We start from the raw sequence: 24,607 nt of genomic DNA, 5'->3' as shown, positions 1-24,607 counted from the left end.
TAGCATGACATAAAAATATTTTGCTAGACAATGTCAAATATTGAGAAGTTTTAATTATTGTTATCCAACATTATCAAACACGACGTTTTGAAGCCAAAAATACCTCCGGAATATCCAGAGCCAACCATGAGAATCAACTCATTTAAAGTTTAAACTTTCACACAAACACAAAGACCCTAGCATAAATGTTTGGTTGTTGAACAGGACCGTTCAAGCTAATTTTCTATTAGCAGTTTTACAAATCTTTTACATTACATTACCAATGCATATTTAAAACAAACTTTATCTTGGCTTTTTTTCTTTTCTTCCTCTTTTCTTCCTCCCCAAAAGATAAGTCCGTTTTTTAGATATTATTTTGCTTACTTAACTACTTAACGGCGAAGCGTGCAGTACCTACCGCGGCCACCAGGGGCCCCCAATAGCAATTTTTTTTTCTTACCAATAAAATAATATTTTCTACATACATTATCAAATATATATTATTGTAAAAACAAATCACTTCATAGTGAAATTGTGTGCTTTTGACATTATAATGACAGACATTTTTACAAAAAAATAAATAAAATAAAAAATCAGCTCCACTGAGGGTGCCCCAAGCAACTGCTTAGTTTGCTTATGCCTTGGGCTAGCCCTGCACAGACATTTTCAATATCTGGGATAAATCATTGTAACCGACATCCTAAATATCACAAAGTGGATGAGAAAATGTGCAATGGGGAAAATCTGGTTCTGTTCCAAACTTTGAAACTTTTTAAGTTCCCCAGAGAGAAATTTAAACAATAGAGAATTGATTTATGGTGGTATCTTGTGCAGTTATTGCTCTGTTCATTCTCCCTTACAGCTGCTCCACTTTCACTTAATCAAAGTTGTATGTTCATTGTCCCAGTAATTACCCTCCTTGAATAAATAATCCTCCCGGTTCATTCAGTCTTTAGCTGATCCTCCTGATCCTTTGGTCGACCTGTAGTCTTTTTTTCAGTCCCTCCTATTGGGTTTTCCCTTCATGCTCTTCTTTGGTCAAATTGTAAACTTGGTCTTCTGCTCTGAACTTGATAATTTTTTGTAAATTTTGAATCACGATTGTCATTGCAATATTAGTATGAGCTATGTCGCAACTAAAAGGCAGTACTTCATTGCAGGATATGTTAAGTGTATGATATTTTAGATGTTATGCCTTCAGTCCATCCAGATGTCACTTGCTTGAACACCTGGATGGATTTTAACCATTTACTATGTCACCACTGGTGCAGATTCTGGTGACCAATATGAGCTTGGAGAATGTTAGGACATTGTGAGAAGAAAGAGACAAATGAGGAAATTCTGGACTGATCACAATTGTTGTCATTGTGTTGTTCAGCTGTAAAGTAACTGTCATATTTTCAATTATCTTACAGCCCTACTTTCTCTGGCATCTGATTAAAAAGACTATAAGCTGTAAGAATTGAATTACAAAAATAATATTTGCGGTTTTTGGAATCATAACATTTTAAAACCTCCCACTTAACTTATTCCGTTATGGGTGAGTTCCAGGACTGCACTGAACTCTTCTCGCTGATTTGAGCTTAATAGGAAACCTGCTTATAATCGTCTCAGTCAAAAAACATATCAGCAGTAAATGGAGAGAGAAAGCAGTTTGAGAACTTTAAAGAAACATTTTAGTGAAACTGCTTGTGTATTTTCCTTGATTTATGATGCCAACGCTTTCATCTGGGGCTCATGACAAGTGCTCTGCTCACTGACGGGTAAGATTCAGTAAAAACACCACAATATTTAGGGAAGGTGGTAACTCTCATACAACGAGCTACTTTGACTTTTTATTGCCTGCTGAAAAAAAAGCGAAGCAAAAAAAAAAAAAACTCTGGCAGTCACGATGCTCACTGTGGAATCCTGGGAATTAATTACCAGCAAGGGCAATAGTGTTGAACCAGAGATGAAGCAAGTGGAAAATGTTCATTTATTCATCATCAGTTCTTCCTTGTCAGACGTTTGCCTTGCTGTGTCTCTCCCATGGGGCTGCGCACACGGCGAGAAGCCATTATAGCCGCCGTGTTTGTGCGTGCGACTGAAAAAGGCAGCGGTGATTTGTGCTGGCAGGATGTATGTAGATATACATGCGTCACGGTCATCTGTGCTGATTGAGATAAACGACGAGAGGAAGCGCTGTGAAGTGACTCTTCTTAAAACGCGAAACCTTTTTATCTTTCAACAAAGGAAAAAAGAGAGCTGAGGAAGTTTTCTCAGGTTGCCCACATTCTGCGATGCTTCAGACTCTTCTTAAAATTGTTTCATAATATATATATATATATATGTATATATATATATATATATATATTCTTTTTTTTTGTTTGATCAGTATGCATTAAGTTCTTCACAGATCCTTTGTTTAAGATCGCAGTCACAGTACTATGAAGAAACATGCTAAACCTTAAGTTGGAAATCAGAACCACTACTTGTTCACTCAAGTAACAGAGAAGTGGCTGTAATAACAATGTTCCAAACATGTTAAGCCCTCACGTATGACTTTTATATTTTTGCTTATGTTAGGCCAGCCTTTTAATGGAGGGCGTTGACCCTTAACTCACTGCGCTAGCCACTCATTGTAAAGAGCAGACATTGCAATAGTGAAACACTGCCAGTATGCCTAAAAGCAGTAGCAGAAAACAACGTAGAGCAGTAACAGTTCTGATTTAAAAATTAAACAAAAAAAAATAATAACTACACGCTACAGCTTTAAACGGCAACTTTTGTCTTTGTGACATTTTGGACACAATTTTTTTTCTGCTTTTACATTAAGATATCTGTGTATTTGCGCACACATGCAGACTTGTCTGGACGCATACTTTAGTGAAAAGCACTAAAGTATAATTGGCTTTCAATTTCCTTTTCAAATTAGATTATCTTAATTATGCTTTGCATGCATCTTCAGATTCCTTGGGTCAACGCATAGTAGAGCTGGAAGTCATTTGGGATACGTCTTCACCAGCTTTGCACATCTAGAGATGCGTTTTTTTCGTCTTTGTAAAAGAGCTGAAGCTCAGCAGGATTGGACAAAGAACATGTTTTTGGACATCAGTTTTCAAGTCTTGCCAAAGACTTTCAATTTGATTTAGGTCTGGGCTTTGGTCCATTTTAAAACAAGAAAATGCTTTGATTTAAACCATTTCTCTCTAACTCTGTATTTTTAAGGCCATTTTCCTGCAGGAAGGTGAACCTCTGTTCAAGTCTCAAATGCTTTGCAACCACAAGCATGTGTTTTGCTCCCTGGGATTGCAATGTATTTATCTCCGTCCATCTTTCCATCACCTGGATGGGCAACGTTCCCTGCCTCTGCTAAAGAAGAACATTAGTTTTATTTAGCTTATGCCAAACTTGTATAATGAGGAGACCCTAATCTGACAAATTTAAAAACCAAACCAGACAGCTCTGAGGGATGCGTATATCTAGCTACATGTTAACTGACTTAGCATTGGGTGAGTAGGTGGAGGTGAAAGATTTGCCGTTCTTTCCTTCTACTTGTTTTACTTCCATATATATTCACTGGAAAGTATTTCTCCCACTTGTTTTCTCATCCATCTCAATTTTCTTATCTTCAACATGTAGGGGCACAGGAGGCAGCAAAAAAATCTTTGAAGTGTAAAACTTTATTTGTTGCTTTTAAATGCAGCCAGGGGATTTTACTTTAGGCTGCTGCTTAAAAACAGCTCTGATTTAGACAGAATTTTTTTTTTTTGGGGTGGGGGGGTTGGGGGGGATGTTCACTCTACAGCACATCTGAGACAGAGTCAAGACCTGACTTTGAAAATATGTTCTCAAGACTGGATTCCCTGATGCGTCTGCTTTGTTCCTTGGTTATAATGATGTTCTTTGTTCATTTGTGTTCTCTTAGAATTTACTGAGGTGTTAACACAACAGCTAGATTAAATTACACACAGACTATATGAACTAATTGGTCTGCAGATCAATGAGAAATATATTTTTGGTCTTTTGTATTAAGCCACAGAGCTCCAATAGAAGTTTGTCACGTGGAAAATGGTGAACGGTTTGTAAATCGTTCACCATTTATGTTTGTGTATAGTACTTTGGTCCTGTCAGTCTATAAAGTGCTTCATAAATAAAGTTGATATGGTATCTTCAAATGATCTTTTGATACTAAAACTTTTAGTTTTCCACAAAAAGTGGAAAACTTGAATTTGAAATATTTTTTTTTCTGCCTATTCTTGAAAATATGGACTAAAAGGTAATGAACAAAAGTGTTTGCAGTCTTACTTTGTCCTTGTGCACAAATGCTTTGTCTCCACACTCTGCCCTTCATTCATTGAAGCTACAGAGAAAAGATTGAGCCATTCATCGCCATGAAATGTCATGTTTGCATACATATTTCATGGGAGCGCTCTTCAAGCTTCCCTGTCGTCTTTCTTTTTCCTCCTTCCCTGACTGTCATGTTTGTTTCCTGGCCTGATATCACTTGTGAATGATTCCCTCCTACGGTTGACACAATCAATGTCAGCAAGGCCTGTTATATACCGTAGTTTGAACCAGCATGTCTGTCGCTGCCCTGAGCGCTGCGTGCAGCTTGGCGATTCGACCTGCAGACAAACGGAGGTTTAGCTACGGATTTATTTTTGGGCTGTTGTAGAGCATTTTTGTAGTCAAAACTGTCCTTCCCTAAAGAGACATCATCACTGTGATGTGAGTCATCCAAAGTCAAAGCCTTTTAATATCTTTTCAGTATGAATGGACTTATTTGTTCCAGATGACTTGGTCAGGATATTAAATACTTTGAGGTTGGCAAAGAACAATTGGTCAAGAAGTGTTAGTGCGTCAAGACAGACTGATCAAGCAGATTCTTTTTTTAATCTCTGTGGAGATGCGGATATATGAGAAAATTAAATTGCAGTACTATTATGATGTGGTCTAACTCTACATTTGTTGTACTGATTTTTCAAAATCTTGTCTGGACGCATTTGACTCCTCTGTTAAAGTTTGAACCATCATTTGAAGCCTGGGGCTCATGTTGGACTTGATCATCGGATTTTCACAGTTCAGCTTCAGGTGCCCCTCTTAAATAAGCCTTCTTATTCATCTGGTTTAGTAATGCAAGACATTTTTCTCATATGAAGATGGCTTAATATTCACTGTGAAAACTAGGCGTGCAAGGTCACACCCAGCTGACATGACAATAAAAAAATGTTAGATTCACAAGAGTAAGGGGACATTTGGACAGTTTTTGTGGAAAATGAAATGACCAGCTATACATGTCCTGATTTGCAATTAGACTTGAACCAACAATATTGTAGTCCCTATGCTTTGCCTGCAGGTGGCAATTGATTGAGTCGCTATTTGTTTAACAGCCTAAAATTTAAAAGGAGACTATACTGTGCATGACTAAAGCACAACTTGTTTATGAGCTCTCATAAAGGTGCAGCTTGTGTTTTCTTCGACATTGTTCAACCTCATGAAGTCTAATGAGAGCAGTAGAAACAAGGTTCAGAGATGAACCCTAAAAAAGTAATTCTCTTTGTTTTCATGGGTAATGCCATCACTCTTGAGATACACTATATTGCTAAAAGCATTCGATAGTCTTTTGTATGAATTTCAGTCAGATCTCATTCATAGGTTTAATACAATGTTATTCCTTTAACTTGAACTAAGGGTCTGAGCCCAATTCTTGAAAAATATCCAGCCATAATCCCCTTTGGACCGATGTTATCCCTGTCAGCAGAGAAGTGCCACCCTGTGTACGGATGTAGATGTGATATTCCTTTGCAGAAACTGTGTTAGTTGTATACCAGATGTACCATGACGCAAACTTTCCAACTAGTTCATTTTTTTTATAGAATATTTTCCTAAAATTCATCAGGATGTTTCTTGGCAAATGTGAGATGGAGAATTGTGATACTATGGTAGCAGGTTTTTTTTTTTTATTGATAAATTTTTACAGGTATGTCTGTAACCCAAGAAAAAGTGGTTAATAATGGTTATGTATAACTGTTGAGGAGTTGTATTTTTAGGTGTAGACAGCGTTATTCCCTTAACAAAGAAAATCATTATTTGAAATTTCTGAAAGGCTTCCAACAACAGAACTCCACAAATGCAACAAATGTTGAACTTTTTTGCTGTTCATATATTTTCTAGTTTTCTCAGTCAGTCATATTCCAGAAGAGATTTTTCTTCTAACACGACTCAGTGATTGTGCAACATAACATTTTGTTTTGTTGGATAATAAAACTGTAAGAGAACTCTCTCTCTGGGAAATCAAAAAATGAATAACACACCCTAAACTTTCCACAGCGGACATTTTCACACGCTGAACCAGATACTAGATTTGCTGTTCCAGCTCTACTTTGAACGGAGCTGCCAACTTTGACGTATAACTAAACAAACCATAGTTTGGACAATATTGCACAAGCTCTGAGGTATCCGTTATGGGCAGATATGATAACATAATATTGTCTTTAGATTACAAGACAACAGTTTTCATGTGAGCTGCTCTGTGCAATATGAATGTAATAAATTGCATCATATTTCACTCATGGATTCTAAACCTTTAAAAAAAAAGAGGTTTTGACTCATGGCTGCAATTACGCTAACTTATTTTCATGCAGCATCCTGCCTTGTAAAGTCATAACAGCTGAAGGACACATCCCTGCTGGGATGAATAAAGTACTTCTATTCTATTCTATTCTATTCTATTCTATTCTATTCTATTCTATTCTATTCTATTCTATTCTATTCTATAATGCAAACCAGGGTTCTATGGAAACGGCTCAACATGGTATTTTTTATTGCGTACATACAATTTTGCCCAATTATTATTTGGCGGCACAATATTTTAAGCTGCAGTCAAAGATTTTTGCACTAGTTCATCATAGCAAAAAAAATAAGAGATCCAGGATGCTCTGGACCAGCGACATTACTTTTGCCATCACGTCGCTGTCTTGTTCACTTTTGTCTATGCTTCATGATCTGGTAGTAAGTACTAACTGGGTTAGTACCCTAAACCCAGTGTAGGGTACTAAACCCAGTGCAGCATACCAAACTGTATGCTGCACTTTTAAATATGCAGGACAGCAATGCAGGATAATTATTCTTGTAAAGCTTACACATTGTGTAAGGTACATTGTTATTGGGAGCAATATTCAAAACCTGCAGTAAAAAAAAAATTCAGTTCTGCTTTTACCTCAATCTGTTTGCCTTAAAGAAACGGATAACTTTGAGTATGTGGGCTTCTAGTGAAAGATTAAAACTAGTCAAAATCTTACTCTTTCAACAGCTTAATTTAAATAGGTTTAAAATTAATCCCCAAAAGTGGAAATTAACAGCTAATCAGACTCAAGTAGATATCTACAACTTTCAAACACTCCATAGCTGTTCATACAAAAGTAGATTTATAAACTTTGTTTCTGATATGCATATAGATGGATAACTTTGTCATCATATGAAAGGGCAATACAATAAAATTCAAAAAACACAGCAACACTGAAGAAGTGCCTCAATTAAAAAAAAAAAGGGCAACAATAAATATTCAAACAATTTCACGTGGCATTCATACAGTTCTGGTCTTAAGAGGGGTAATATTACTTTCATAAGGATCATGTTGGCAAATTTAAAACATTACTTGAGTCAAAATGTTTTCAGGCCACAAACAACAAAGCTATCACAAATCTGCATGTGTAAAGTTTTCTAAACTGAAAGAACAGATTTTTCTCATCTCTTTTATAACCATGAACCCCCTTCAGCTCCAAAGGGGCTGAAGTTTGAAAACTCGTGACTTAATTTCACAGCTTCAAGGAACATAATCTTGCATTTGGCTTTACACAGATTTTAATTTCTTGTCTTTCCAAGACAGAGAACAAGCCCTGTCTATTGCCTAATAGGCATGCATGTTAACAGGAACAAGACAAGACACCTCCTACCTGCATGAACCTCTAACAAATTGGGCGCGACGAAGGTCCATAGCACTCAGTTGCTTTGTCTGTGTCTGCCAAAGGTTTTTTTTTTTTTTTTTTTTTTTTCCAAGGGTGAACCCTGTGATGTATTTTTAAATGAAGCAGAGCTAGCAGAACATCAATAGCTCAGAAAGTTTTAACTCCAACCCTGGCCAATACGCCCTTGTTATAAAAGTTTGGATTGGCTGGTAATGCAGTTGAAAAAAAAAAGAGCTTTTCTTATATTAAATTTTTAAAACTGAAAGCTTGCATTTCCATATACAGTACCACTTGTGAGCTGATGTCAAAGCAACTAAATGTATTTCTCTCTTTCCGCTGTAGGAGTTTTGCTCCCATAGCTAAAGCCGAGGGTGTAAATTGTAAACTTAAATGCATTAAAGGCATTTTGGAGTATTTTTCAAGTCTGGATAGAAAAAAAAAAATTTGCATTTCCAGGCTTTATTCTGAGTTCTATCCTGGTAATTTAAATAAAAGTATCGAAATGAATGAGTTTTGACAAAATGTGAAAGTGTTCAAAAAATCATACTTTTACAAGACACTGTATCTTTAGATGCAAAATGATTAGACAGACTAAACAGGGAAGCCACTTTACTAGCAAATCAGATGGACTGAGAATGTGGCTGCATTAACCTGCTACAAGCATTTGACCAACTTTTTCATAATCTCTGCTTGTATCAATGTTTTTTTTTTGACTCGGCACTGGGAGTTTTCAAATTTTTACAGTCAGTGCATGCAGGATGTAAATGACAAGAAATGGTATGCATATATCCATTTTTTTCTTCTGAAAACTACCCCATATATTGCTAAAAATAATTATCAGACTCATTTCAGCTGTAACAAAGCGCATATTGTCAGTGTCAGACTTGGAGCTGTGTGACCCCATACTGAGGGACTTTGAATGAGCAGCATGCATATGCTTGCCATGACAGAGTTCCAATGAACTGTAAATGAAATCCATCCGGGAAACCATATAATGAGCTTTCACACTGTGAATCTGACCTTCGTCAGTACAGTAAGGGACAAAGAGCTCATGGCAAGCAGTAAGCAGCAGTCGTAAGGGGGCGGATGGCGTAATGGTGTCGGCAGGAGCATAATGGTACCAGTTTCTCAGACGGGGTTAATCTCCTGTTGAGCGTAGGGGAATTTTCCTACTCAAACATTTCTTTCCTATAGAATAATTAATGGTGGAATGTAGTGGCACGAAAGATATATTTACCAGTAGAGGGAGCACAGCAATAACTGATTTAATTACAACCCTAAATAAGAACCCAAAGTATCAGCATCCTATAAATACTACCACTTATACCTCTCATCGCTGTGGGCAGACTGCTACCATATTAGATTTAATCTAACAAGCCATGGTAACAGCATTATTGGTTCCTTGCACCATGTCACATCTGCATTCCTGTGCTTCATAATGCAACTCTTAGGAAGCTTGCATAATGATTCCCATGTGTGTCAGAGGTTTTTTGTTGTCGTTTGTTTTTGTATATAAACCAGAACTAACAAGTCCATACAGTCAAGTTTATCTGTAAAACACATTTTCAGCAACAAGGCAGATCAAAGTCCTTTACATCATATAAGCATCATACATTCACCAATTATGAAGCATGCGATAAACATTACATTTTGTCAAATGCCACCATCAAAATCATCTATCAACAGGTAGTTTTACCTTTGCCCTGATGTTGATCGTTACTATCCTAAATATGGCATCAAATATGATATTGGATAATAAACGTAAGAGTTTGCCGGCTTTTCTTGAGTTATTATTGCTTCATTAGCATTTTTACTCAATTAAAATTCAATAATTCATCAAAGAAACCAATAGTGACTGTAACTGAATTGTTTACAGGCTAATGGGCAATTGGAAAAGAGATGGAATATAAATTTAAAAAGGCAAAAGTCTTTTGTGTTCTTTTCTCCAAGGTCATTTACTAAGCAATGTCTGCTTGATGGTTCTTTTCATGGCTTAATTTATCATTCTGTTCTCAATCATCAATCTGTTTGAATTAGAATCATTTGCCTGCTGCGACTGGGGATAAATTGAGTTCGTGATATGCCCGTCAATCTGCCATTAATATATGAACAATAGCTATAAACATTGGCCGAGTCTTCCCCCCCCACATGTGTTGATGTCCAAAACAAAGTTTGGCTTAGAAGCTGTACTGGATCACATCCCAAAACCGGTCAGCACTCTGATTAAAGACTGCAGACACATTCTTTTGATGCAGAAAAAATGATTATTTTATCAGATCTGCTTTATAAAGAATATTTTTTCCATATGGAACCTAGGAGAGTTATTGATGTGCTTTTTTTCAAAAAAACTTTTCTTTATGTTAAAGCCAGGCAAATTTAATTTGTCTTTTGACCTTGATTTATTCCACATGTATGTCTGTATGCATCTTACTTCCTAAATTGCTTCAAGTTGTACATATGATGCAGGCTTTACTCCCTGACAAATCTTTTGTTCAAGCTTAATCTGTTCTTATTGTGTGTCTATATTAAAATGGAAGAAACGTTTAATCGCATTGTCATTTGAACTGAAAGCGGCGATGGTAGCTTGAGTTTGAAACCTCAACTCGAGTCGCAAGAAAAAAAAAAACAACCTTTGGACTCGACTAAGACTTGTCTATTAGTTACTAGTTGAACTGTTGGGTGCTGACAGTTTTTTAATTCAGTTTTGTGCCTTGAAGGGGATTTTGCTTGTCAAATTGTATCCTGATATTGATTTGCTGTCAGAGTGACTTTGAAATATGTCCTTGTGTGCATCAGGCCAGCAGTGAATATAGTTTGGGGTGCTCCTTATTGATGTGTGCATCCCATCTCTGGGACGTGCCATGTGTCTGTGGGGGGCAAGGCCTCATCAAGTTTGGAGATGAGAAGAACAGCAGGTCATTTGTGTTCCAACCGAAAAAATTACTATGAATACATTATTACTCGGTTGCCTGTCAAGGAGAGAGTCATGGTTGAATGCAAGAAAGACTGCTCTGGGGTTCAATAACACTGAGCAGTTGTTGATTTGTTTCGGTTGACAAGACTGGGTGATAAAGAGCAGAGTTGAATTTGCAAAAGGTTCTTAACACAAAATGTCTCGACACTTGTAAAGAGATGAGCACGGTCATTTGCTGGAGCCATGTCACTGACAACTCATTGGTTCTTTGAAGCACTCATTTAGGGGCTTTAACAGTAATGATAAAAAGAAATGACATGCAATAGTCATTTCTTTATATATTTCTTTTAAGGAGCCACAGAGGAGTCACACTTTCTTGTACTGATGGAAAGGAGTATTGATTTCCATTTCTTTTGAATCCAGAGGAATGTTTTTATGCCTGCTATGTTCATTCTGATCTCTTAATCATTCAGTCATCAAAAAAAGTCATGTGTGAACCAACATAAAGTCTACACAAAACGGAGAACTTAAAGATCTTTAAGCACTTTGGCATCAACAAACATCACCCACCTGTTTAGAGCTGCCTTTGATTAGTAGTGAGTCGTACATTGATCAACATATTTGATGTGTTCTTGCTTGATGGTTTTGATGATGGCATTTAACAGATTGAAATATGTATTGCTTTTTTCATAAGTAGTGAATGTATAATGTTTTTATGATGTAAAACACTTTAAATGGCACATATGAAATGTCCTGTAAAAAAAAAAAAAACGTGACTTGAGGAGGCAGAAGCAATGGTGATACTTGGTGAACTATTTTTAACTCAGAAAACACAATACAACATCCACTGAATCTTCTGGTGCATCGTGACAGTTGTTTTGTCATCTGTATTTTGGATTTGCCTTTGTGCTTCTGTCACCTCTCTGTCTGATTGGTTACTAGTCACATTCAGCAAGCTGCATGCTCAATTGTCCTGTGGGGGAACACCCCACATGATGGAATTCCAGTCCATGACACTCTAACATTTTGAATTTCCCCGATTTGAAGTCATAGCAGCTCCAACATGCGCCTGAGTGGACTAGATCATTCTTAGCTCTCCATGTACAACAGGAACATCTCCTAACATTATCTTTAGAGTCATTGTGATAATCGGGGCATCCTTCGAAAGATCGAGTGAAAAATCTGCCTAATTATCTTGCTACATGAACCAGGCTTTATATTATTGGTACTTAATGGCATAATTTCTAATTAGCCAGTTGTTTATAACACAACAAAATAGATATTGCATTTATATATTTGGCCTGAGGAAAGCCCCATCTATTTCTTTATAGTCAGAACTGAGTCACATTTCTTTCCCCTATGCACACATTCTATCCACATGCAGATGTGCAGTCATCATACCTAGCACCACTTTGTTGTAGCAATATAAAGTACACAAGCTCTCTTTGTACACTGGAGCATAAAGGGAGGTGATTATGAACAGAATCTTTATTAAGACATCTGTTTACACTCTTCTTTATTGAACATATAAATAAGGCCCAGGTCCTGGTGCCACTTTTACCACTCCCTCAACACTCACACTTGCTCAAATAACATTCAAGCTAACAAAACCTGCTTAAATACGGTCTTTCCCAAATGTCTCCTCTGGGGCTGTGGGAAAGATATCAGTCTGAAGACTATTTCCACCAAAATGATTCCATTTATGATGAAACCAAACTTCATCACATAATGCATTAACAAACTGGGTATTTGCTTGTAGATTATAGTAAAAGGTTAAAACGGTACATGCTGGTTGAATATGTATATGGCTTTCCCATAAGTGGGTTTCCATCCATTGTCTTCTACTTGGAGGGAGGGATGCATGGTTATTCACTGCATCATCTTCCTTTTGGGACCAGTGCATTTCAGCATAACAAATCTCCTCAGCCACAATGCCGACCTGACCTTTCTGCCAAAACTGTCCATGTATTTTCAACTTCCAATTTGTTCCTCCATTAGTACCTTTCCCATAGCTCGCTGTATGTTCCCTGTATGTTTTCCTCCCCAGCCTGGCCGCCTCGCTCACACGGCTTTTTCAGGGACTAATGAGGCTGGAACACAGCTCCAGTTGTCGTGTGCGTGATGCCGCCAACGTTCATGCTGTAGCCTGCTTTTCATCATCGGGCTAGAGCTGGGTGAGGACTGCTGAGCCGGTCACCCCTTGCTATCAGTCGGATGGCTCCATGATGAACTCCAGAGTGGTGGCTTCCTCTTGAGGATAAGCAGAGCAAAGCTCAGCTGGGGAGCTTTGTGCCTGACTTGAGTTAATAATTGTGGATTATGAGCAGACTCAGCAATTTAGGCAAATGAGTCATGCGGAGGAAGACACGAGCAATGTGCACCTTAAGGGACCCTGAATTTGCTGGTAATCAAAATATGTTATAAGTTTGTAACCATGGGTTGACTTTATGTTTATATGAACTGATTTGAATTTAAAATGATAAAAAGTTTTTTTTTTGTTGTTGTCTTTTTTTTAAGGCATGAATTATACACCGAGTCAAACTTCTGGCTTCTTTCTCAATATAAAGAAGCTTTCCCTGCTGCTTGGAAATACTTGATGAAACATCAGTGGGACCAACCACCTCCCAACCCCCCTAAAAGCAAACATTTGATTTAGGATGTTTGCAGTGAAACAAATGCTGCTAACAACTCCTGCTGTTTTAGTGAGACACCCTTGGAACAAAATAACTTCCCGCTGCAGGAAGCTGATTACTCCAGGAACCCTGTCTGCAGCGTACTATCTGTAGTTTTGATACTTTGTGTGCTCATGATTTCTACAATTTACAGAAGTTGCAGCTTCTTTCTTGGGTAAAAGTTTGCTTCTACTAGTGAATACATACAGCTCAATCTCCTAGTCACTTGGGGATGTCAGCCTTCAGGGATGAAGCAAAAAGAAAGCCATTGTTGAAAGAAATTTGTAGTTTCATTTGTACTTTGCCAGGAAGGGGACCTGGCAAACACGTGGAAGAAAGTACTCAGATCAGACTAAAGCTGAATTGAGCCAACTTGTAAAAGTCTTTGTACGTTGGAAACCAAAACTGCACATCGACCTAAAAACAAAATTCCCGCATAGATTTATGGTGCTGGTGGCATTCTGCTGTGAGGATGCTTTGCTTCCTGATGGATAAGGAAGCGGGGATTCATGAAACAAAATGCAAAACAATGCTGCAAGAGACTGGAGCAGAGATTTAACAAGACAAAAATCCCAAACATACGCCTAAAACTGAAACAGAGTATCTTAGATCAAAGCATTTTTATGTGCCAAATATTTCAGTGTCTAGGTGTCTGTTAGAAACTTGACAAAACATTAAAAAGTTTGAGGAGTTTGCACACATTTGCAAGTTTCTGTAGGTGAAATCCCCTTAAATTATCATTGACACAACTCTCATGCTTGGAGACATCACAGCGGCATATCCTCTGCATTTCTCAGATGTGGAGATTTATGCAACACAAGTGACAAAAGGGGGTGGTTAAGGTTCTAACACAGGCCAGTGGCTCTCATTGCACTGTGGAAGGGTGCTATTTAGTGGAATTGTGCTCATGTCTGCTTGACAGAGTAGACAGGCATCATTACACTGATAGCCTCTTAAAAGGAGGTGGACATATGCCCAGCATGTCAGTGTTGATAATTGTTGCCATGACCAACAAATGCACGCAGAAGGCATTATTTGTGGGCAGGGAAACACAAAAGCCGTGACACATTTAAAGACCGTAATTCTGTTAAAGTGACACATTTGATTAGCAAGCTGTTTTACTGTGAGGGTTTGGACTGATGTTATTAATGAACACAATGCGTGGGCTTAATAAGAAGTGGAATTTCTTTGGAAAATTATGCTGTATATGCTGCTGGTGTTCAACCATTTGTGGTCACAAATTTGCAAATGTCGAGGGATTTTGAAGAGAAATCTGAAACATTCAAGTTTTTTTTTTCTTCTGTGTCTTTTACAGGGAATCTTTTGGGTGTCGTTGTTGAAAAAGAATCAACAACAAAGTCGAAACATTCTGAGACAACGGTGCCTCTTCAGCTTGTTGGACAAGAATGGAAACCAGTCAGCAAGCTCACATCACAGGTAGATATTGGAAGCTGAAAAAGCATTTTGTATGCTCTACTTTATATGACTTGACATGCTGTTAAAGGTTTTTGTAGTGTTGATTCTGGTGTTTACTCAAAAATGTTGAGGTGTGCCTCATAAAGTTGTCAAATAATATAAGGCTAAGGTATTTCTATGCAATATTGCCTATCTTAAAGTTAGATTACTGGGGCAATGGCGATGGTGGTTGGACATTTCTTCCACCTTACTGGTGGTCAGAGAGCCTGGCGGCACTTCTGTCAGTCTGCCCCTGAACAGCTGTGGCTACAATGTAGCAGCTTGCCACCATCAGTGTGTGAAGGTGTGCATGAATAGGTGAATGACTGAATGCTGAGTGAAGCGCCTCAGGGTCGTCTGAACTAGATAAAATGCCATACAAGTACAGGCCCTTTGACGTTAGATTAGCAAGAAGACAAGTATTATGTGTGGCGCTTGCCATATAGTTTTTTTTTTCTGCTGCTTTCCTGGTCATTCCACCACAAAGCTACCAACATTCTAGAGCAGATGTGCATATCATGTCTGCACTAGAGAGTTTCCAAGAATCTGAATTATGTGGGATGTTTCTGCACCTTCGCTATCAGTTTCAGTTTTGAAGAGGATGAAACACTTTCAGTATTTTTCTGATAAAAGTACATTCACCGGGCAATTTGTTCAGTTGTTTAATACACTTAATAAATATTGAGTTGTCAAGGCAGCAACTCAATTAATTGAGCCATTTGGATCTGGTGAAGATGATTAGAAAGAGGAAGAAATTTGGTGACAGACTTTCACTCACTTATTTTAGGAGTGCAGGTTGTGCAAGGGCCATCCACATGTTGGCAGATTTATGTTTATTTGGTAGTGGGCTCTTCATAGTAAAGACACCCAGAAATTGACTGCTCTTAAGTGCTTCACATACATCTACTTAATAAAAGAAAACAAACATAAAAACTAATGAAAAATCTTTTATGTCATTAGAATAACAATGAGAAAAAAAGTCCTCCTGAGCACCAAACTTCCACAAATGGTGTCAGGATTTTTCAAGTTTGTTTAAAGATGAGATGAGTAAACACAGAAAACATTTCTGATTTTTGGGTGCTTGACGCTTGCTACAAATTATATATTTTTTGGAGGGCAAGGGAGATTTTTTTTCTCCAGATATATTTTTCAACATTCTCATTTTGTCCGTTTCAGCTTTATCTAGATTTCCAACCATTACAAGGCTTTTTATATTTTATTTAAACACCTCACAGTTCTTTGCATTAAGCAGGAGATAAATCCATTTGATTTTAATTAAATCTGTTGAATTGTGACATTTGAAAAAAAAAAAAAAATCAAGAGGGGATGATTACTTTAACATGTCACTGTACAGTTCTGCAGCAACATTTGCTGCTGTTTCTTTAGGTTGAAGTCTTTATTTTTGTGTAAACAGCTGCAGTGGATGTTGAGGAGGAAGTGTACACAATATGACCCCTTAGATCATTAGGGAAATGTTTAAATTATGTCCTCCCCGGCTGTTTGTTTTTAATCACAGCCTGCGTAAATAAATATACTTGCCAGGAAAATATGAAAACAGCCTGATTTATTTCAGTTTATGTTATTGAATCAATTCATTCGTGAATTAATTAGTTTTGCCCTAACCAAACAGACAAGGTCTCTCTGGGATTATATTACCCCCCAAAACCAGAACAAAATCTCTGATTAGTGAATTATAGCGTACTTGAAACAAAGGTGAATCTGAGTGCTCATTTAAATACAGAAATTCCTAATAAGTCCATCCACACATTGCACAGTCTCTTTTTTCCCCTCTGAAGTTAAGAAGAGGTTCTGCATGTACAGATTTAACAGAGTGAGTCTAATCACTGATATGGAAACCTGTCAGAAGGGAAAATAGGCTTGCGATGATACCGCCTTTACCCATAAGTGTTCCACTTCCATATCCTCTTATGATCCACTCGGCATTCTTCTTCATGAGGGGTGATGGATCACTTAACCCAGAGCGGTGTTCTTTGCTGGAGCTGACCCAGTTTGAACTATCCATCCATATATATATGTGTGTATAAAAAAAGGAACATAAAACATGAGAGAGAAAGGAGAATTTTCTTCTTCTTTGCCAAACTGAATGTTTGTGTGGTCTTGTTTGCATCTGTTACAAAATGTGACTGACAGAAGTTATATAAATGATGCAAAACCTCTCCATCTGACTCTGAACGAGATGGTCAGTGTATCAGAGTGACTCAGGGCATTTGAGTACTTGCCGCTTTCTGCAGGATTAATGTCAAACAGAATAGAACCACAAAGCTAATCCTCTCAGCCCTTGTTCTCAGAAACAAAGTGTCTTCGTAACGATTTCCATGTATTGAAAGTGCTCATCTTGAAAATACTCTCGCTGCGCTGGGTGGCACACTCAAAGCTCTAGCATAACTGAAGGAGTTGACTCCCACAGAAAAGGGCTTAAACGTTGACATTACTGCCTCACACAGCACTAGTTTGATTTATTCTGGTAATTTTAAAACATGGTAACGTACAATTTCATAGAAACTGGGGAAATGGTTATTCATTCACTGGCAAAGCACTGACTGCTTCCAACAAAATTTTAAATGATTTTATGGAAGCCTTGCTTGAAAAGAACTTTTCAGCTTTACCGTTATGTGTCTTTTTGAAAGTATTTGACACTGTAGATCATAACTTATGAGCTACAGTGATGTACTGATCTACATCTGGTACAGTTTATGTCAGTCTGCCAGATGTGGGCAGACTGATCTATTGACTGGTTTAAATTCTGCTTTTGGTGAAAAGTAGTATTCTCCACTCAATGGTCCCTTGTGTATATTTGTGGATCAGTATTTCTGGTTTCACCTATTTGCAGATTTTTCTGTGCCTATACAAACATAGCCGTATTTCTCTTTTTTATGTAGCCTGCTTTTATTTATCATTTTAATGTGTTTTATTGTCCTTCGCAAAGGTTTTATTGTTAAGTCTCATTTTGACATTGTGCAGCCACAAACTTAACTGTGCTTTAAGAGAATCTGCTAGTTATAGCAATAAAAGATAGAGCTTGCTTGTTAAGTGGAAGGAAAATGATACAAGTTGTTTCCATGCATACGCAAGTACTTTTCCCCCGGTATTCTCTTTTTTTAAGTCCTTAAATTACACCGAACACAGCCAACTTCCTTTAGAAGTCATCCTGTTGATTAATAGAGTCCCTTTGTCTGTAAATCAATCTAGCATAAATCCATGAAGCCTTCAGAGGATTATTAGAGAACATTAGTGAGCAATCAGCATTATGAAGATGAAGGAACACAGCAAACAGGTCAGGGATAAAATTGTGGAGAAGTGTAAAGTAGGGTTAGACTATAAATCAGTATCCCTGAGCATCTCGCAGAGCACTGTTCAGTTTGAAAATGGAAATGGCGTAGCTCAATCAGCTGTTGCCGAATTGCTGAATTGTTCAAAGAACGCCATAAGAAGTCATGTTTAGCGTAAGCCATGCAGGGTGAGACATGTGGAACAAAATCCATTTGTCGGATGAGACCAAAATTAAACCTTTTCATCTGCATACCAAATGCCATTAGGAAACTAATAAGCCCAAACAGACCATCTCAATGGTGAAATAAGGTGGTGGCAACATAATGCTGTGGGAGTGTTTTTTTTTTTTCTTTTTTAGCAAAAACAGGAAAGCTGATCATAGACTGTAGGAAGATGGATGGCTCTGCATACGTGGCAAAGCTTGGAGAACAGTTGCAGACTGTAGAAGTTTTGAGAAGAAGGTTTCCCTCCCAGCAGGAGAACATGAAACATTCAGCCAGAGCTTCAATAATACGGTCTACATCAAAGCATATTCAGGCGATGGAATAACTTAGACCTAAATTTAAGAAGAATGAATTATATTCGGCAGTGCTTGAAAATGGATATTCACAGATTTTCTCCAGCACATCTATGCTTGAGCTATTTTAAAAGGAATAGGCAAACATTTCTGTCTATTAATGTGCAAAGCCAGTAGAGACACGTCCCCAAACAGTTGCAACAGTAATTGCAGCAAAAGATGATTGTTGCAAGATATTGATTCAGAGGGGCTGAATTCAAATTCATATCACAGATGTTAGACTTTTATTTCAATATTTTTTTTCTCCACTTTACCATTAGACAGTAATTGACTTTGATCTACCATAAAGAGCCCCTTTAAATTACTGTAATGTTTGTGGTTGTAATGTGACAAAATATCACAGCTAAAATGCTTCTAAAGCTTCTCCAAGGTACTACATGTTTTGCATTAGCTATTTTTTATTATTAAAATATGCTTATCTTGTATGCTACTTTGAAAATAGGTTTTTCTTGAAAATTAAAAAAAGGCTTTATACAAAATATAAAACTGGGCATATTTTTTTTCATTCAGCATGTTTGGTTATCAGATTTCAGGCTGATTCGCACATCACTTCTCATTTGTGTTGTCTCTTTAGAGTCACCCTGTGTCGCTGAAGCTCTCGGTGGTGGTGGAAGGAGAGCAGCTGGTCCTGGCTCTGGAGAAAAACGAGTAAGTGCCCCTCTGTTCACGCTCAGTCCCGACTTCTAACTGACTGGAGTACAAATAGGTGACATATGCGCTGCCCGGGGGCTAAAACCATACCCCAGAAAAAAGAAAAGGGGGGTGGGAGAGAGAATTTTGCTCACTCAGTTTGCTCTGCTGGTGTGGGCATTGTAGTGTTCTGTGTGCTTTACGCTTTTGTGTGCTGAAACAAAGACTTGAAAGACAGAAATTCCTGAATACATTAACCAGACGTTGATAAAAGTCGACATCTTCCTCCTTCTTCTTGCACTGTGTTTCCATTTGATCCACCAGCATTACACGGGGGAGAAGGAGGTTTTCTTTGAACACAGAAGACACTCAACACGCTGTGCATTAAGATTCCGTCAACCTAGGGACTGGCACACATGGGGAGAGGAGGGGAGTGAAATCATTTGAAAGAGATCAGGTCACCGGCGTGCACGCGGTTTTTTTGATAGAGTCGTAGCTGCGATGTGTTTGAATGAATGTTTATCATCTTTGCACGGTTCTGTGTGGCCTCACAGCCTCAGACAGTCTTGCAGCTGAGTTTGCAGCTGAGGAAGAATGGGATGTGATTGATGGAGCAATATGTTTTCCATCCAGCTCTGCTGCCACACATGAGCAACCACGAACAAGCGGAGCTGTCTGCGTGATGGAGAGAGAAAAAGAGGAGGAGGGAAGGCCAAGCAAGGGAGAGCGAATGGGTTTTTATGCCACTGTCAACCATGATTCTCACTTGTTTCCCAGACTTAATGTATGTAAATTCCACCTGCAAACTGCGGGACAAATACTTCAACACCGGAAACTGCAATTTTATGGCTTACCTACTCTGGAAATATTTTCATTACAAATCACACTCATTCCCTGGCGAATTCTCTCGTTTTGCACAGGTGGGGATTTTGCAGAGCTGCCTCGCAGATTGTCAGATTGTTCTAAGCCGCAGTCCACCCATATGAATCTCCTTTGCATTCACCTAAAAGTCTACCGATCCAATTCCAAGAAGAACAGAGATGATGAAGCGCTTTTAATGCTTTTCTCAAACAGGCGCCGATGAATTATAAATAATAATCTGTCCAAATATACTGTCAGCACTTGGAGCACGTCTGGAATTTAAGGTTTGATTACAGCCAAAAAGTGTCCTGTCAGATAATGAACTAATACCTCATAAAAGCACAACACATTTTATGCCTGTTGAAGAAAACAAAACACTTTGGAGGACAATGATTGAAAGAGGATGTGTGCGGATAAGAGTGTTTGTCTAGATCAGCGTGTCACAGCCAGCGCTGAGCCTGCTGTGCTGACATTTAGTGAAGCTTCTTGTCAGAGGCTGCTGGCAGACTGACTGCATGCTGCTGATGAAATCCAGTTGTTCAAACACAGTCAGCATCCGTAGACGAAGGGGAAAAGAAGCTGTGGGTTGGGAATGAAATGATGTGAATTGAAAGTCTAGTTTGTTGTATTTTTTTCTTCTTTCTTTTTTTTTTCAGGTTGCAGTTAATAAAAGTAGGTGGCAACAAATCACATGGGAGGCATGCAGCAGGGCTGGGCATGATTGTTTAATTTGCACCGAGAAGCCGGATGTGTGCTGCGTGGTCTTGCAGCACTTTGCTAATGTACTGAGATTTTCACTTTTTCAAATCTTTTCACGTTTCAGCCTCAAATGTTTTTCAGGTGACCAACAAAAAGTAGCACATAATCGAGGAATGAAAGTAAAATATATATATATATATAAATGGTTTCCACATTATTTTTACAAAAGAATCTAATAAATTAAATAGAAATGTCTTTGTATTTTGCCTCCCTTACTCTAATACTCTTAAATAAACACACACCTAAAAGTTGGAGAAGAAGCCATTTCAGCTTTTAAGAAGCTACAAAGATACATACCGTAGATTAATTGGGAGAATCTATTAATTGGACAACTTGTAGTAGAACACCCCAGAAATCTGGAATGGGCAATGAAAGAGTGGCAGGAAGAAAGTTATTGTTGAAAGAAAAGCACAAAATGTCTGCTTTGCTGTTTCCCACACACCATCCACACTGTAAAACATGATGGCATCTTTTCTTCAGCAGAAACAGACAAACTGGTTAGGGTTGATGGGATGATGAATGTATTTAGCTTATGCTAAATACATGGTGATTCTGGATGAAAGGAGGCTGTAAAAGACTAGTCTCAAAGGGCTTGTGGCTGGAAATGGCAGCAAAATGATTAACTTTGTGTGGGGAGCTTCACTGAAATGCATTCTGCACCATGTATCATTTTCCTTTCACGTAGCAATTATGGACTACTTGATGATTCATCACACTAAATACCAACAAAGTACACTGAAAGTACATCGTGGTAGTAAAATAACTTAGGAAAAGTTTAAAGGGTATGAAACCTTTGCAACCTTTGCACAGTTCATTAGTGTTTCAGAGAGTTGTGCTATACTAGCTTCTATTTCTCCCAAGAAAGCTATAATCTAAAAATTACAAAATATAAACCAGACCATTTAATGGAAAAGCATACAAAAATAAAGATTGTATAAGAGAGAAAACTCAAACATTCTAAAGCAAAACGTTGACAAAGAATATTGTCAAAATGGTTATAATTATATTTGCAATCTTTCCAGTTTAAAGCATGGAAACAAACCTAAACCGTAACATTTTAGTCATCTTGGATTTGGTGGAAATTTTGTCTGAAAATATGCCAGATAGATTTCCATTTTGGACAAAGATTGAATCCCATTTGATCCCTTGCTCAAAAATAAATATTAATTTAAAAAAATTACTGCAATGTCAAAAATTTCTGTTCCATGAATATAATTATGAAGAGCACACCGAAATCAGCTTGGGTCTCTGGTACATGTGAGCAACTGATTAGGGTTTTTATTATTTTTATCAAGTAATCGAACACCTCAAACACCTGGACTTTTAGTGGTGACTTTTCATTGCATGATAGAATTGTATGAGTCAAGAAAATTGTAATTGTAAAAGCTAACAAAAATAAAAAACTGTCTTGCTCGAACAAGGGAAAGAGTACACAAGGACAGCGATTGTAGTTTTTCAAAGTTTAAAGAAGATGGAAGATTGACTCGACCACATGGAAATGGAGTAAAGAGGAAGCTATCAACACTTTGCACCAAATTCCTGGGATGGCAAGTGGTCAAAAACCCTTGACTACAAAAGGCCTGCAGCGAGGCTTGCTACTTTAGAGGTTTCACTTTCCACAGCTAAGCACGTACAAAAAGTCGAAGGCCTCCCTTCCTGAACTCCAAGACGTACACCACCGCCGACCCAAAAGCACAAGAAAAGTCAGCTCTAATTTTCTCACAGCTATGTAAACAGGCCAGAAAGATTTTCTGTGAAGCAATGAATCAAAACTGCAACCTTTCAGGTCCAAACTAAGCAACTTCAACATAAGAAACCAATAGTGGTACCTTTCCAAACTAAGCAATGTGAGCATTTCCATTTATGGTACAATTTCAGACTAGTCAGGCAAGTTTCTACCTATCAGGATAAGATCAAAGAAACAAATACAAAATTTCCAACAAATTATGTCAATGAAATTTTCCCTAAAATCTTTGGAAGGCTGACATACCTAGAAGTCAAATTAAACATGCTATGAGATGTTTAGCCAGTGGTGGAATATTATTACTGTCTATCTTCACACGCCATAGAAACTCAAAAGTCTATTGTTACTTATTAACTCAACGGGGTATTAACAAAGATTAAAAAATATCAAAACAATATTGCAAATATTGCAATATTGCTACAAAGATATTGCTACAAAAAAAACTTAAATGAATCCTCCAACTGATATGTAGTTGGGTGTATTGTGGTCTACGTTATCAATTTTCTTCTGACAATATTAAAATAATATCGCTACAGCCAGTATGTTGCGGTTTCTGTAATTGTTACAGAAAAGTTAATTTATTTTCAAAATTCAATTCTATGAAACGCATTATCTGGATTAGTTGTATGCAGAATTTGGTTTTCAAGTATTTATTTCTGTTAGTTATGATGATGTTCCATTTTAGGTCAATGGAAACATATTAAAGATTAGCAAATTACATCAAACTAACAAAAAAAATTAAAACAGACATGAAGGTTTACTGAAAAGTATGTTTAATACGTAACTAAAATGTTCTATTTTCAGAAGGTGCTTTTAATATATCAAATGAGCATCATTGTAAAGCAAATTCTGATTGACTGAAAAGCGCATTATATCACATCCAACAGTCACCAGATCAACTTGGGTTTCAAATTCAGTGCTCTATTGTAGCATATGAAAATCCCTAAATCATTATTACCTGAACATCATAAAAATTAGTCTAACTTGTCATGTCAGCCTTTTTTTGGTCATGCCCTTGTGTATTTGGCATCGCAAGGGCAGTGAACATCCATCACTGTGCAGACAGAGTGTGAATGGTTATAAGATAACATTATAACATTACAGAGCAGTTGTTATTACATTTGCATTGCGCTTGCATACTTTTGTCACAGTGGCTTACATGTTCTGTATATATAGTCTGCTTTAATTTTCATCTCATTACACTTTGGTGTAACGTAGAGTTTTTTGTTTGCCTTTATTATCCTTGCTTTTCTAAGAATCATAAAAACCAGATGTTTTTTATTTTATTTTTATGATGGCCTACATCTGACCTACATTTTTAGAATGATGTCATCTAATTACCTGAAATGAAGAGGAATAATGGTTAATCAGCATCTTGCAAAAATATTCAGTGGAATTTTTTACAGCTTTTTTTTTTGTCATTTTGAGTTAAGAATAATGTAGGAAATAGGATTTTGACCAAATATGGTAAAACAAAACAAATCCCAGATAGGGGATACATTTCCTAGAGGAGTTCATCAAATGTACATTGACAGACAGAATTGTAGAGAACAGCCAAAGTTTCAGGAATTAATGTCTGTATTAAATCCAGTTTAATAAAAGTTGACAAAGACAATATTGAAGACAACAGTAAAGACATCAATAGGCCAAGGAATAAGGCTGAGACAAACAAACTGTCAAGAGTGACAGAATTATTTATAGACTGAAAGCTTATTAGTTGAGCAGAGAAGTGCATATGTCACTGTGCTCTCATTTATCTCAGCCCTTTGAACTTTT

The 24,607-nt window shown here is 37.5% G+C and overlaps 1 protein-coding gene across 3 annotated transcripts in view; it reads left to right on the top strand.

The window, feature by feature from the left end:
• LOC122823792 (disintegrin and metalloproteinase domain-containing protein 12-like) overlaps positions 1 to 24,607 on the top strand; it is a 98,264-nt gene that overhangs the window by 2,192 nt on the left and 71,465 nt on the right. For all 3 annotated transcript variants that reach the window (XM_044103783.1, XM_044103782.1, XM_044103781.1), the window contains 2 exons: positions 14,830 to 14,951; positions 19,412 to 19,485. Coding sequence is in view for 2 of the 3 variants with exons in the window: in XM_044103782.1 (XP_043959717.1) it covers positions 14,830 to 14,951; positions 19,412 to 19,485 (196 nt within the window). In the remaining variant the exon portion in view is untranslated. The remainder of the gene's footprint in view (positions 1 to 14,829; positions 14,952 to 19,411; positions 19,486 to 24,607) is intronic.

This window comes from Gambusia affinis, linkage group LG20, assembly GCF_019740435.1.
Source record: "Gambusia affinis linkage group LG20, SWU_Gaff_1.0, whole genome shotgun sequence".
Classification (NCBI taxonomy): domain Eukaryota; kingdom Metazoa; phylum Chordata; class Actinopteri; order Cyprinodontiformes; family Poeciliidae; genus Gambusia; species Gambusia affinis.
This window is presented reverse-complemented; position numbering and strand designations above follow the sequence as displayed.